The 12,493-nt window shown below is 40.3% G+C and overlaps 1 protein-coding gene across 1 annotated transcript in view; it reads right to left on the bottom strand.

Annotated features, from left to right (window-relative positions):
- Positions 1 to 12,493, bottom strand: part of LOC127622645 (WD repeat and FYVE domain-containing protein 3-like) — a 102,518-nt gene that overhangs the window by 28,877 nt on the left and 61,148 nt on the right. Inside the window, exons 34-40 of the mRNA XM_052096665.1 lie at positions 8,773 to 8,933; positions 7,896 to 8,125; positions 6,681 to 6,790; positions 6,319 to 6,501; positions 5,734 to 5,891; positions 5,568 to 5,645; positions 5,160 to 5,387 (exon numbers count right to left, since the gene is read on the bottom strand). Of these exons, the coding sequence (XP_051952625.1) occupies positions 5,160 to 5,387; positions 5,568 to 5,645; positions 5,734 to 5,891; positions 6,319 to 6,501; positions 6,681 to 6,790; positions 7,896 to 8,125; positions 8,773 to 8,933 (1,148 nt within the window). The remainder of the gene's footprint in view (positions 1 to 5,159; positions 5,388 to 5,567; positions 5,646 to 5,733; positions 5,892 to 6,318; positions 6,502 to 6,680; positions 6,791 to 7,895; positions 8,126 to 8,772; positions 8,934 to 12,493) is intronic.

Genomic DNA, 12,493 nt, shown 5'->3' with positions numbered 1-12,493 from the left:
CATCAGGAGAATCAGCTCTCCACTTCTAACAGGGCTCTAGAGATGATGCCGTCGCAGGTCATTGAGCTCCCCTCTGTTGTTCAACAACTCCACTAGCCTCCCGATACCGGTCCCCCCCAGGAAGCGTCCTCACTGGCTACGGCCATTCCCCAAGTTTCTGGATGCTCGTATCAACCCTCCAGCTCAGTTCTCAGGTGAGTCTGGGTCCTGCAGCGCTTTCCTTTCACAATGTTCTTTACGTTACAGCCCTCTGCATTCCCATCAGAGACCATGAAGTTGGCATGCGTTATCATGCTCATCCCCGGAAAGGCTGGTGAATGGCTTTGTAGGACAACAGATATCCCTGTTGTGCCTCATTTCAAGCATTTCCCACGGAGCTCCGCTGAGTGTTCGAACAGTCGGCTCAAGGTTGTGAGGCGGTGAGGTTTTTACAGACTGTCTCAGGGAGATCGGCAAGTCGCCGTCTATGCCATTGAGTTCCGCACCCTTGCGGCGTCTTGGGGCCGGCTTCTGCATGGGCTGTCCGACGACATCTAGGACGAGATCTATCCCTGGGACCTGCCTTCCCCGCTTCGACGACTTGTTGGACCTGGCTATTGTAGTGGATCAACGTTTGGCCCAATGCCCTATGGTAGGCCGCCATACCCAGTCCACAGTTTCAGCCAGGTCACCAGAATCACAGCCCGTCGCAGAGCCTATGCAGGACAGGAAGGCTCGGATTTCTCAAAGAGAAACAGCAACGCCTTATTCAAGGACACATTGTGCCCGGTTCATTCATTGTGCCTGGTCAGGTCATTCTCTGCTTCCTGCCCAGTAAAAGACACTGCTCGTCAGTATGCAGGAGGTTACTGGGGAGCGCAGCACCCCTGGACAAAGCCCCGGATTATGCACACTTCTCCCAGCCTGGCTGGAGTATGGCTCAACCAGTCACACTTTCTCTGCATTGGTGGATTCCGGTGCCATGGCTTCCAAGTGGCGAGTTCCAATGATCCAGTTGGACAAACCCATCACAGCCCACACCCTCAGCAGCATGCCCTTGACCGTCATTACCCATTGCACCAAGCCAATCACCTTCGTCTCTGGAAATCATATGGAGCAGTTGTCCATTTACCTGACCCAATCTCCATCTGAGCCAACAACCCACACATAGACTGGTCACCCGGCACTGTTCTAGCTTGGAGCCCTTACTGTTTGTCGCATTGTCTCAACTCTGCTGCCTCCCCTGTCCTGTTAGATTTTCATTGCAGGATGAACTGGCGGATTTATCCAGATTGTCGTTGGCATACCATAACTTGAGAGAGGTATTCAGCTGGTCCCATGCCACGACCCTTCCGCCTCATCACCCGTACGACTGTGCTATTGAATTGCTCCCTAGCACTTCTCCTCCTCGGGGACAGCTGTATTCGCTCTCTGCTCCAAAGAGGGAGGCCATGAATAAGTACATCATCCGCACTTCCTCTTCGCCAGCAGGGGCAAGGTTCTTCTTCATGGAGAAGGATGGCTCGTTTAGACCTTGCATAGATTATTGGGGGCTGAATGACATCACAGTAAAGAATTGTTATCCGCTGATGTCCTCAGCTTTTGAACTCTGATACATGGTTAGCCGTTTTGTGTTTGTCTATTTAGATAATATTCTGATCTTCTCCTAGAATATCCAGTAACATGTTCAGCACGTCAGTCAGGTGCTTCAGCGGCTGCTAGATAATCCGCTATTTGTCAAGGCGGAGAAGTGTGCTTTTCACGCACAGTCAGTTACGTTACTCAGGTTCACCATTTCGTCCAAGGAAGTGTACATAAACCTGTCACAGTCAGAGCCATCTCCGATTGGCCAACCCCAGATTCTCAGTCCTCTGCAATCCGGTTTGAGGTGATTAAAAATTGCATTACAAACTGGGGAGAAAAGGGGAGAAAAAAAAAGAACCTAGCGTACATTCGTAGTGCCAAACGTCTTAAATCTAGTTAGGCTTGCTGGGCACTATATTTCACCTGTTTTCATTTTATCCTTTCATATTGCCCGGGCTGTAAAAACATCAACCCTGACTCTTTGTCTCGATGTTTCAAGGTCGGGACCTCCATCATACCACCGGATACCATTCTACCAGGAGGCAAAAGTCTGTGCTGCGCTACGAAACACAGCATCACCCGCTATGTGTCCAGCAATTTGGATGTTAGTTCCGCAACAATGGGGCGACTCGCACCCAGACACTCAAACTGACTGGCACGCGTGTTATGAGGTCTGCGGACCAGCACCAGTCTAAACCCCCATCTTACGCGTGTGGTCAGAAGGTTTGGTTGTCCTCTACAGACATTCTGCTCCGACTCCCCTCACATAAGCTGGGTCCCAAGTTTATCAGGCCGTTTCCCATCACCAAGGTCATTAGCTCAGTCTCAAATTACCTCCTTACCTCAAACGCCTCCATGACTTTTTTTATGTTTCCAAGGTCAAACCGGTTTTTAATTTCCAATTTACACACCACCACACTGATCCCACTTCCGCATATAGTTGAGGGCTCTCTGGCGTCTCTGGGGTCACAAGAGGTTGATCGAAGTCAGGCTGAGGGCCGGAGGGTTCCAGTACCTGATTGACTGGGAGGGTTATGGACCGGAGGAGAGAAGTTGGTTCCCGGCCCGTGACATCCTGGGCTGCGCCCTCATAGATCAGTTTCACCTCTAGCAAGGTAATTCTGCATATATCTACACTTTAATAGAGGATTCCTCAAAAATCTTCTCCTGACTTCCACAATGCATACACTCGCCTAAGAACACACTCTTTTCACAGAGGATTCCTCACAGATCTGCTCAATGCACGGACACAGCGCACATAGATCGATGAACCTCCATCACCTTTATACTTATAAATCCTTTGAACTGTTCCTCTGCTCTTGGGTCTCTTTGTCTCCTTGTGACAGGGCTCCTCATGGGGGCAGCCATGTTATGAACACATGACCAGCCAAATACTAATCTAATCTCAGTAACTGTCCTTGTATTGGACACTTTAATTTATAGATTAGATTAATCCTGCCTTACTGTGCATAGTGAATTTCTACAATGGCTTTGGCAACTGAAAACTAATGTGTTTGAATGATGCAGCGTCCAGGACACTAGGTGTCTGTGTAAGCCAATGTAACATACTTTGACATATTTAAAAAAATTACTTGGTGCACCTTTACGTGAAACCCACAGGCACGCACACAACTGTAATGGCGATGGATAACTGGTGAAAAAAACACCTAAAATACACACTTCCCCTTATATGGAACCTAAACACTTGATGTTGGAAAGAAAAAGTTATTGGACAAGTTGTTTGTCAACTACCCATTAAATCAGGTAGCAGACTGCCTCAACTTTAAAATGTGAGAAACATGAGGATTTCAAGTTTTAATCACAACCATTTACAGGAGTGACTATTAAAATATATAAAAGGTCTAAGATAGTATAATTAACAGTATAAAAAACCTTAATTAAAGTGTGTATTTATGCGCAGCTTGGACCAACCTGACATAGCAACAATGGCTCTACCAAATTTGTTTGGGGTAGGACTACATATTTAAAACTTCAAAAAATTCCATTTGGTTCCACTAGTGCCGTAGAACAAATTTGAACAAATAAATGAACCTTTTACAAATAACAAATGAAATATCTATTCTATTTGTCTTTTGAAACTATGATAGGCAACACTCTGCCTGCCTGTCACAGAATATTGTTCAACTTTATATGGAGTATATGGATTATAAGGATTTGTTTAGGGGATATATAGGAGATCTATGAAATATATTTAAAAGGAATGAGAGCAGAAGCAATAACTATAACCAGCATTCCAAGAGCTGTGCAGAGGGGTGAATTCACTCGGTGAGAAAAACATATCAAGAAAAATAAGCTTTAGGTCTGAGACTTTCAGAGGTTGAGCATTCAGTAAAGGGGCATTCACACTAGGCTATGAGTGCACAAATGTTTTTCGTACAACTCAACAGACCAGGATATGATGTCACGCGGGAGGACTTCTGGTGTAAGTAAATAATACATCAAAAATAACAAATAATATTATATAAAAAAAATACAAAATATATATTGTCTACTCACTTTCCTGCAACAATAAAAAACACAGCTTTAAAATCTTTGTTTTGAGCCGAGAGGACAGCTTTCGACATTTTTTTTTGACATTTCGATCTTCTATTGGTCAAATGTCCTCTCATCGTACGAATACACCAAGCTTGAACTTTGGTACGCAGTGCCATACAAAATTTCTTCGAATGAGGTTGCATTTCTGGTCTCCCATGTTCAGATGCATTTGAATGGGAGTGAATGGAGTGGGAAGTGTGACCTCCCCTTAATGCAGTTTAGGAGTGCACAGCAAGGCTCGCTTCAGTTTATACCTGGACTGTTGCCCCTCGCATTAGCACCAGAGAATGACTCTGAAATTGGGAAAACCAGGTGATAAGGCCACAAGTGCTTTCTAAGTGGACAACTTGAAAGCTTCCCTTTTTTATGGCCGCTTATGTGGAGTCAATAACATCCTAAGGCTTAAGCCAATTTAAGTGCAAGAATGCACAAAAGATCCATTCAGTGCAGATTATGAACTATTAGTGCTGAATACAATCAGGATTCCTTGTGACTATAATCACATTCAACAACCTTGCTTTGGTAAATGGGGTAAAATATGAATTAAGCCAATTATGTGTACGTGGAATTTTATTTCAATCAAAAGGGTTCTCGCACACATTTACAGTAGACTAATGAATTTCAATGAATTTTCCAGTTATTCATGATTATTGAATAATATTTTTGTTAATGTACTTGCAAAAACAATATAAAAATCATCAAATATTTTATAGTATAGCTTGTAAAATGTATTTATTCCCTCGACTTTTCCAGGCGTGAAAATCAAAATTTTTGAATTCTGTAATATTTACAGATTTTCAATGACTGTGGGTCACCTGATCCAGTGTTCAAGGTTTGTGAAGGGAATATGTTTCAAAACAATGCCTTTGGAAAGCTGGCTGTGGCTGACTATATTTTGGTTTCAGTTCATTTCAATCTACTTCAACATTTAAATCCAAAAACAGACTTACCTGGGACAAAACTACACTAATTGTATACATTCAAAACTCATAACTACAAGAAATTAAACGGAAACAGAAGAAAAACAGACTTGCACTAACCTGAGTGCTAGCATTGGGCTCAGGATCAGGGACATAGGGATAGTCAATGTAAAACATGTCATTCCGAACTATCTTTTTCCTCATTCTGCAGGGTCCCTCAGTCATGTCCAACTGAAATTTGTCAAGGTGGGAGCCAATAGGGGGACCCCAGAGGCCTCTCTCCCGAAGCAGCTCATATTCAATCCCTGCCCATTCATCCATAACATACTTCAATGCATTCTGCTGCCTCTGTGAAAAAACAATATACAGTATATTTGGAGCAAACATTTTTTGTGAGTTTTGTTTAAAAAAAAAAATGTAAACAAAAAAAAAAAAAAAAGAGTATTATTATTGTTTAAAAGGGTATTATTATTATTGTTCTGATACAGTATATCCATTAGACCAATTTTCACTTTAGGTGCAGGTTACCTCTTGATACTCCTTGTACTGCATTGCTACCAAGTCTCTAACGACAGCAATGTGCGTAAACATCCACTGGAAGGCTTCCTATGCACAGTTAAAACAGAACACTTTTATAGAACAAATAAACGCTGCCTGTGCAAGTCATATCAGTTTTCTGTTCTGGTTTAGGTACCTGAGCAGAGAGGTTGTTCTTGTTCATTCCGCTTTCCCTCTTGCTGCGACGGGAACCGGTCAGTTTGGACAGACCAAAGCCACTGCTGACTCTAGAGAGTTTGGACTGATTCACTGGAGCAACAGTCTCACCTCTGCTGATGCATTTCTTCTCATGGACTAGAGGAAGAACAGAGGTTTAAAACAGTATGACAAATGATATGAGTATGGGGATGGCAGTGAAAATCTTTAAAGGTGAAGTGTGTCAATCTGGTGAATTGCGTCAGATTTGGCCAGACAGAAGAACACTGGGTCAACCAATAGTGTGAGTTTGGGACGAGACTAGCTGCTTGTCTGACCAATGAAAACGTTTGTTGGAAATGTGTTTTCACAATTTTGCAATTCCATTGTATGCCTCTATTGGTGAAGAAACTACACACTTCACCTTTAACAAGCACTTGCAACAAGAATAAAATAAGCACAAAGTGACAGAAAAGAGACAGGATTGAGTGTGTAAGCAGCAAACAGCTCAAATTAAAATGTCTGGTATGTGGGACAATGTGTTGGACATACGAAGTGAACATTTGAGCATGTCTTATTTTCTCACCTAGGTGATTCTGCCAGCTTTTGGCAGCAGGTTCCTCTAGAGCAGGTCGGGCAGTGGTGATGTCCACGTGTCCTCTGTCATTGACAGGTAGAGACACTTTAAATATATCCTCCAGCATTTGCCTTTTACTGTGCATGAGCTCTGTCCACACACGATTCACTGCCTTAAGCAGCAATTGACGACCTGACAAACACATCACAAAAAGGTTTAGAATGGCTGAATAACATTCAAAATGATGTAATGGATGTTATGAAGGTTTGTTAAGAGTTTGAGGCATTACATATCTACACTTTAATCTTACACCTCAGATTATTATTTGATTTATTTATTTTTAATTGTTAGGAGGAAAACTGAACAACAACCTTCACTAACATCCTGGCTCTGAACATGGTCCGATTCATTTGCGGAAGGAACTGCAACATGCCAGGTGGTCATTCTGGCCTCTGCCTCCAGACCAAAGCCCTCCACACTACTGTAACAGAAGAACAGAGAATTCAGATGATATACAAGAGCAATGGCTGAAGGGAATATTATCAGTGAATAACAATTTAAATGTGGGTCTTTTCCTCAAACAAACTACCATAAGACTTTCAGAAGGAACATTATAGTGCACAAGTCGAATGGACTACTTTTATGATACTTTTATTGTTCTTTTTTGGAGCTTAACTTTTATCACCATCCACTTTTGTTTTATTAAAAAAAGCTGCTTGGATATTATGTTTCAATGAAGAAAGAAAATAATGTGATGACAAAATTTAAATTTTTGGGTGAATTATTCCTGAACCATTCATGTACGAAGTATGGCACGTGCAGGTTACATAAAATCATCTGAAGATATTCAATCAGTAAGTAAATTATGAGTCCAAATTCCAGGTGAAAAGCAGCAAGGATAATTTACTATAATTTCAGCACATCATCAGACACTCAAGGCTATTGATCTTCCTGCGTCAGCAGAGCACAGATGCTCAGTTTACCATTCTGTTCACTGTCTCTGTGCTGCTCTCATTTCACAGACTCTCTGAAGCCAGCGTTCTGAGTCAGCCTGGATACAGAGCCATGACAACGCAAGCCTCCCCCTCAAATCTTATAGTGACTCACACATATATAACTACAAAGTAATTTAGAGAGGTGCACACACACAAACATTTCTGAGATTGAGAATGCATTTGCTATTTCTTAACAAACATACTATATAATAGCTCATGTAAAACATCCATCCATCCACAGTATCCATTCATCCATCAATCCACAGTGTCCATCCATACATCTATCTTTTGTATCTATCCATTCATTCATTGTATCCATTCATCCACAGAATCCATCCATCCATTTATTGTATCTATCATCTATCTAAAGTATCTATACATCCATACACAGTATCCATCCATTCATTGTATGCATCCATCCATAGTATCCATCCATTAATTGTATCCATCCATCCACAGTACCATCTATCAATCCAGCCATAGTATCTGCTATTTATTGTATCATCCACCCACAGTATCCATCCATCTACCTATATATTCAAAAGCCTTTATATATTCAAAAATGTCCACTTCTTTGTTTGTCACTCTCACCTCCCTGTGTGTAGGTTGATTAAGCAGTGAGCCAGGCAGGCCACAAACTCCTGGTCATGGTTGCCAGGTCCCAGCACAAGGTTGCGGTTTACCGTCAGCACACGCAGCGAATCCAGCAGTGTCACCTGTTGCGGGACCGTTTTGTGTGGTCTGCAGAGCTGGTAGAGGATCGTTCGGTTCAGACAATGGTAAATTGAGTCCAAAGACAAACCCTGAGCTCGCCGTTTGGACTGTAGTGGGAAAACATAAAAAGGGAGAAAAGAGGATTTGTTGAAAAACCAGCACTGGCACAAGTCACATGGGAATGCAACTTTAAATCTCTCTTTGGAATGTGCAAAAGAGAGAGTGTAGTGGATTGTAAAACTAACAGACATTTTTATAGAAGCAACAGGATAATTTTAGAACACCTCTACGTGGCGGCCATCACACAACTGTGGTTTTGTTACTTCTATAGATAGGTTAACTGATCATGCATGTATAATTTTGGAACAAGTTATGTAATGTATAATGTTATGTAATTCCAACAGATTTTAATTGTGTCATATCTACATGAAAATGCCCATAAAACAAATAAACAAAATATTTTTTTACACTGTTTACATGTTTGTGTAAACATAGACATCCACTAAAAGCTGCTTTGTATGAAACTATGGAATGTTCATCAATTATGATAAACTAGTCAGGATATATAGTGAAAACATGTTCAAGCAAGACTCTGCCTTTATTTTCTATCAATTTTCCATTTCCCCCTATAATTCTTAAGAGATGTTTTTGGATTGGGAACAATTGTAGTTGTCTTGATGTTGAAGGTGGTGTGAAAGCATGACTGGAGGTTACCTGGGCAACCCCAGGTATGAGTTTGCAGGACTGTCCTCACCTGGGTGATTAGTTGAACTATGAAATCCACCACTAGCTTGGACTCTTTGTTGAACATGCCCTGCCACAACTTATCCACCACACGCTGGGTAAAGTAGAATACATTATTGACCAGGATATTGTAACTTCCTCCAGTTGTTATTGGCAATGATGCCTCCTCACCTGTTGGAGGAAAGACCCACACACAGATAAGTTTGCAGTGAAGGAATTAATTATCTGAGAGATCATTATAACTTATGGAAATTACAAAAATAGGACAATTTGTAGAAAACAAGTGGTAGTCTTATAGCTTCAGGGGCACACAGCGTCAGTTAAAGGAGTAATTTACTCTCGCTTATGTTGCTCATGGCACTTCCAGGCGTTTGATGTCAAAAAAGTTTTGTGATCAATTGTCATTAGCCTAGTTTCTGCTAAATTTGCCATCGTCTACCTATTTAAATTCCTATCCAGAGTAAAATAATCTGAAATTAATCAATTTGTTTGTAGCACTGCTACCGGGTGTCTATAAAGTAGCAATCCATCCAATAAAATATTCCCAAACCCATATGTTTCCAAAATCTTAAAAAGATAATCCCATTCTACCACATCAAACGTACCTTGTACCTTTTCGGCATCAAGTGAGATGTCAGCGACCGGAGTCTGATCATTTGCCACTGACCATATGATTTTGATGAAACGCCTAATGTTAAAGAGCTGCGGCCCAGAATAAATCCTACCTGATCTATCTGTATAAGAGATGTCATAACTTTCTCAATCGATTAGCCAGAATTTTGACAATATTTTAACGTCTAGCTGGATCAGGGAAATTGGATGGTAACTCTTATACTCGCTTGTATCTTTGTCCTTTTTAAAGGTGCAGTATGTAAGATTCAGAAACCCTTGTTATTAATGACACCTGTGGCCGTCCTTGTTATTAATGACACCTGTGGCCGTTAAGTGAACTGCTGCCAGCTACCTGTTGATGCTGCTCACGCTTGTACACACACTCCATAGGGACACGAGCAAGCGAGCATCGACCAAAACAATGACGTAACATACAAAGAGACAATGTGATTCACCGACATCATGCTGACAGATGCATAATTAAAATTACACAGTTATGATTGTTTTACAACAAACTTTGAGACTGTATATTATATTTGACTCTCCAGTGCTGGAACAGGGCTAAAGTGTGGATATAGGTCCACACTTTGATACATAGGCTATCATATAAATGCAGTCAATGTCGGTGTTAACTAGCTAGCCAGCTTTATCAATAGCTGTTAGGGTCTGAATACTTAGGACCATGTGATATTTCAGTTTTTCTTTTTTAATAAATGTGCAAAAATGTCAACAATTCTGTTTTTCTGTCAATATGGGGTGCTGTGTGTACAATAATGAGGAAAAAAAATGAACAAATGATTTTAGCAAATGGCTGCAATATAACAAAGAGTGAAAAATTTAAGGGGGTCTGAATACTTTCCGTACCCACTGTAAATGTCACATCCTTTGGATTTTTTCCAGCAAAAGTGACCCGCTCCCTTCTACAGGCTTTAAAAGGCAACCTTGGATGTCCGGGAAGGGCTAATTTTTTAAAAATGCGTTACAAGCCGTTCACGCATTGGCAAAAAAAAGGGTGAATATTACATGAAAATTGTTACATATTGCACCTTTATGTATCAGACTGGTCCGGGCTTGTGTCAAGGTTGACGGAAGCTTTCCATTCTTTAACGATTCCATATAAACTTCTAGCAAATGTGAAGCAAGTTCTGTAGCATAATATCAAAAAAATTAAGCAGCAAAGCCATCTGGCCCTGGAGCACTGCCTGTAGCCAAGGCTTTAAGCACCTCCAAGTTTATCTCAGATATTTTTGCTCAGTTGTCAGTTTAGGGAGTTCTAATGGTTCCACAAAAGTTTCTAATATCTTCATCAGTAGACGAAGATGTGAAACTATAAAGATCAAGATAGAATTCTTGCATTATTAATATCAATGGCTGAGGTAAAAATTTCACCACCAGCTGATTTTACTGAGGGAATGGCAGAAAAAGACTCTCTCTGTTTTATATATCTACCAAAAACTTCCCTGCTTTGTCCCACAACTCAAAGTATTACTGTCTTTCCCTGATTAGCCAAAACTTCACCTTTCGTGACAAAATAGTTTTACAACTGTATTTCGATAGGGTCAATTCACTGAGACCATCATACGACATTCAGTGCTTCAGCCAAAGTAAACCTTTGCCGATCAATGTAATAACTCCCCTGCTCTTACTTGAGCCTGCACCATAGATAACATGTCCACCCAATATCTTCCCAAATTTTTCAGCTTCCTGCAGGAAAAGATGTGTTTCTTGAAGAAACCCAATATCAAATTTCTTACATTTAACCCTCTGGGGTCGCGTTGTCGCGTAGTGCTGGATTTTTACTTCATTACAGCGGAAACAACTTAAAATACTCTGTCATTTTGGGGCATACAGATACATGTAAGACATCACTAGTCTATAAAAAGGTCTACTTTTATTTGTGTATGCTCACAATAACATCAAAACCTTGTGCTTCTGTAAAATAAAGAAAATAAAAAGGGTGAGCTTTCAGCAGTCTCTGTGTGCGCGAGCATATTTCTGAAACGCGTCACAAAAACGAACTGAAACTCTGTGAATACTTATCACACAAACATGAAACATATGTCTAAAGAAAGCTTAAAATGTCTACTTTTAAATAAAACAATTAACATTTAAAACAAATATTCTCCTGCAATGTTATCTGTATGAAACAAAGTGATGTAGTTTCTCCTGGCTCAGCTAATTATCCCTAATGTGATCACACCCACAGGCAGGGGATGCTATTCATACACTAATGTGCTGAGATGATCAATGCAAATGGTAAACTCCCCCAAATGTGACTTAAAAGCAACAAGTTCATTCACTTTTCGGTGCATTTGGAAGACGGCATGATACACAAGTGAGAAAGCTCCTGAATAGTGAGGAAGAGTTAACATTTTCCTCAGAAGAAGAGCGGGACTCAGATGAACGTTTGTATTTTGAAGAGTGACTTGATCCAGCCGAGGATACAATTTCAGATGTGTAAGTCATTTAGTTTTACTTGCACATTAGTTGACATGCGATTTTATATAAACATGTACCTATTTTACTAGTGGGACTGTTTCCAGCCTTGCCTGCCAAGATTCAGAGTATTGAAATATGACTCCTAATAGGCAAGTTTTAGTTACATTTAAATGTTGTTTCAGCTAAAGCAGGCATTTAAATCGTATGCTGTATAATATTAATATGATATGTAATGGTATAAAAATAATACGAATGTTTAGATTATATTTTAACTAGTGTTTATGCTGCCTCATTATCATGAACAAAGCTTGTGCTAGCAAATTTGTGTTCGGGTGTAAATGTGTCAAATGTGACGTAAATATGCCCATATTAGAAAAATTAGCATCTTATAATGATTTCTGAAGGATCATGTGACAATGAAGACTGCAGTATTGATGCTGAAAATTCAGCTTTGATCACAAATAGCCTTTTACAATATATTCAAATAGAAAACTGTTCTTTTAAATTGTAAAAAGAGTACAAAATATCAATGTTTTTACTGTATTTTGGATCAAAATAAATGCTGCCTTGGTGAACAGAAGAGACTTATTTTAAACGGTAGTGTAGGTCTAAAATTAAGTAAAGCCTTTGTAAAGAAAATGTATAGTCAGAATTTTAACTTAAAACTTGATTTTGATAAT

The sequence above is a fragment of the Xyrauchen texanus genome, chromosome 3, assembly GCF_025860055.1.
Source record: "Xyrauchen texanus isolate HMW12.3.18 chromosome 3, RBS_HiC_50CHRs, whole genome shotgun sequence".
Lineage (NCBI taxonomy): Eukaryota > Metazoa > Chordata > Actinopteri > Cypriniformes > Catostomidae > Xyrauchen > Xyrauchen texanus.
Note: the sequence above shows the minus strand (reverse complement) of the source record. Positions and strands in the feature narration are given on the sequence as shown.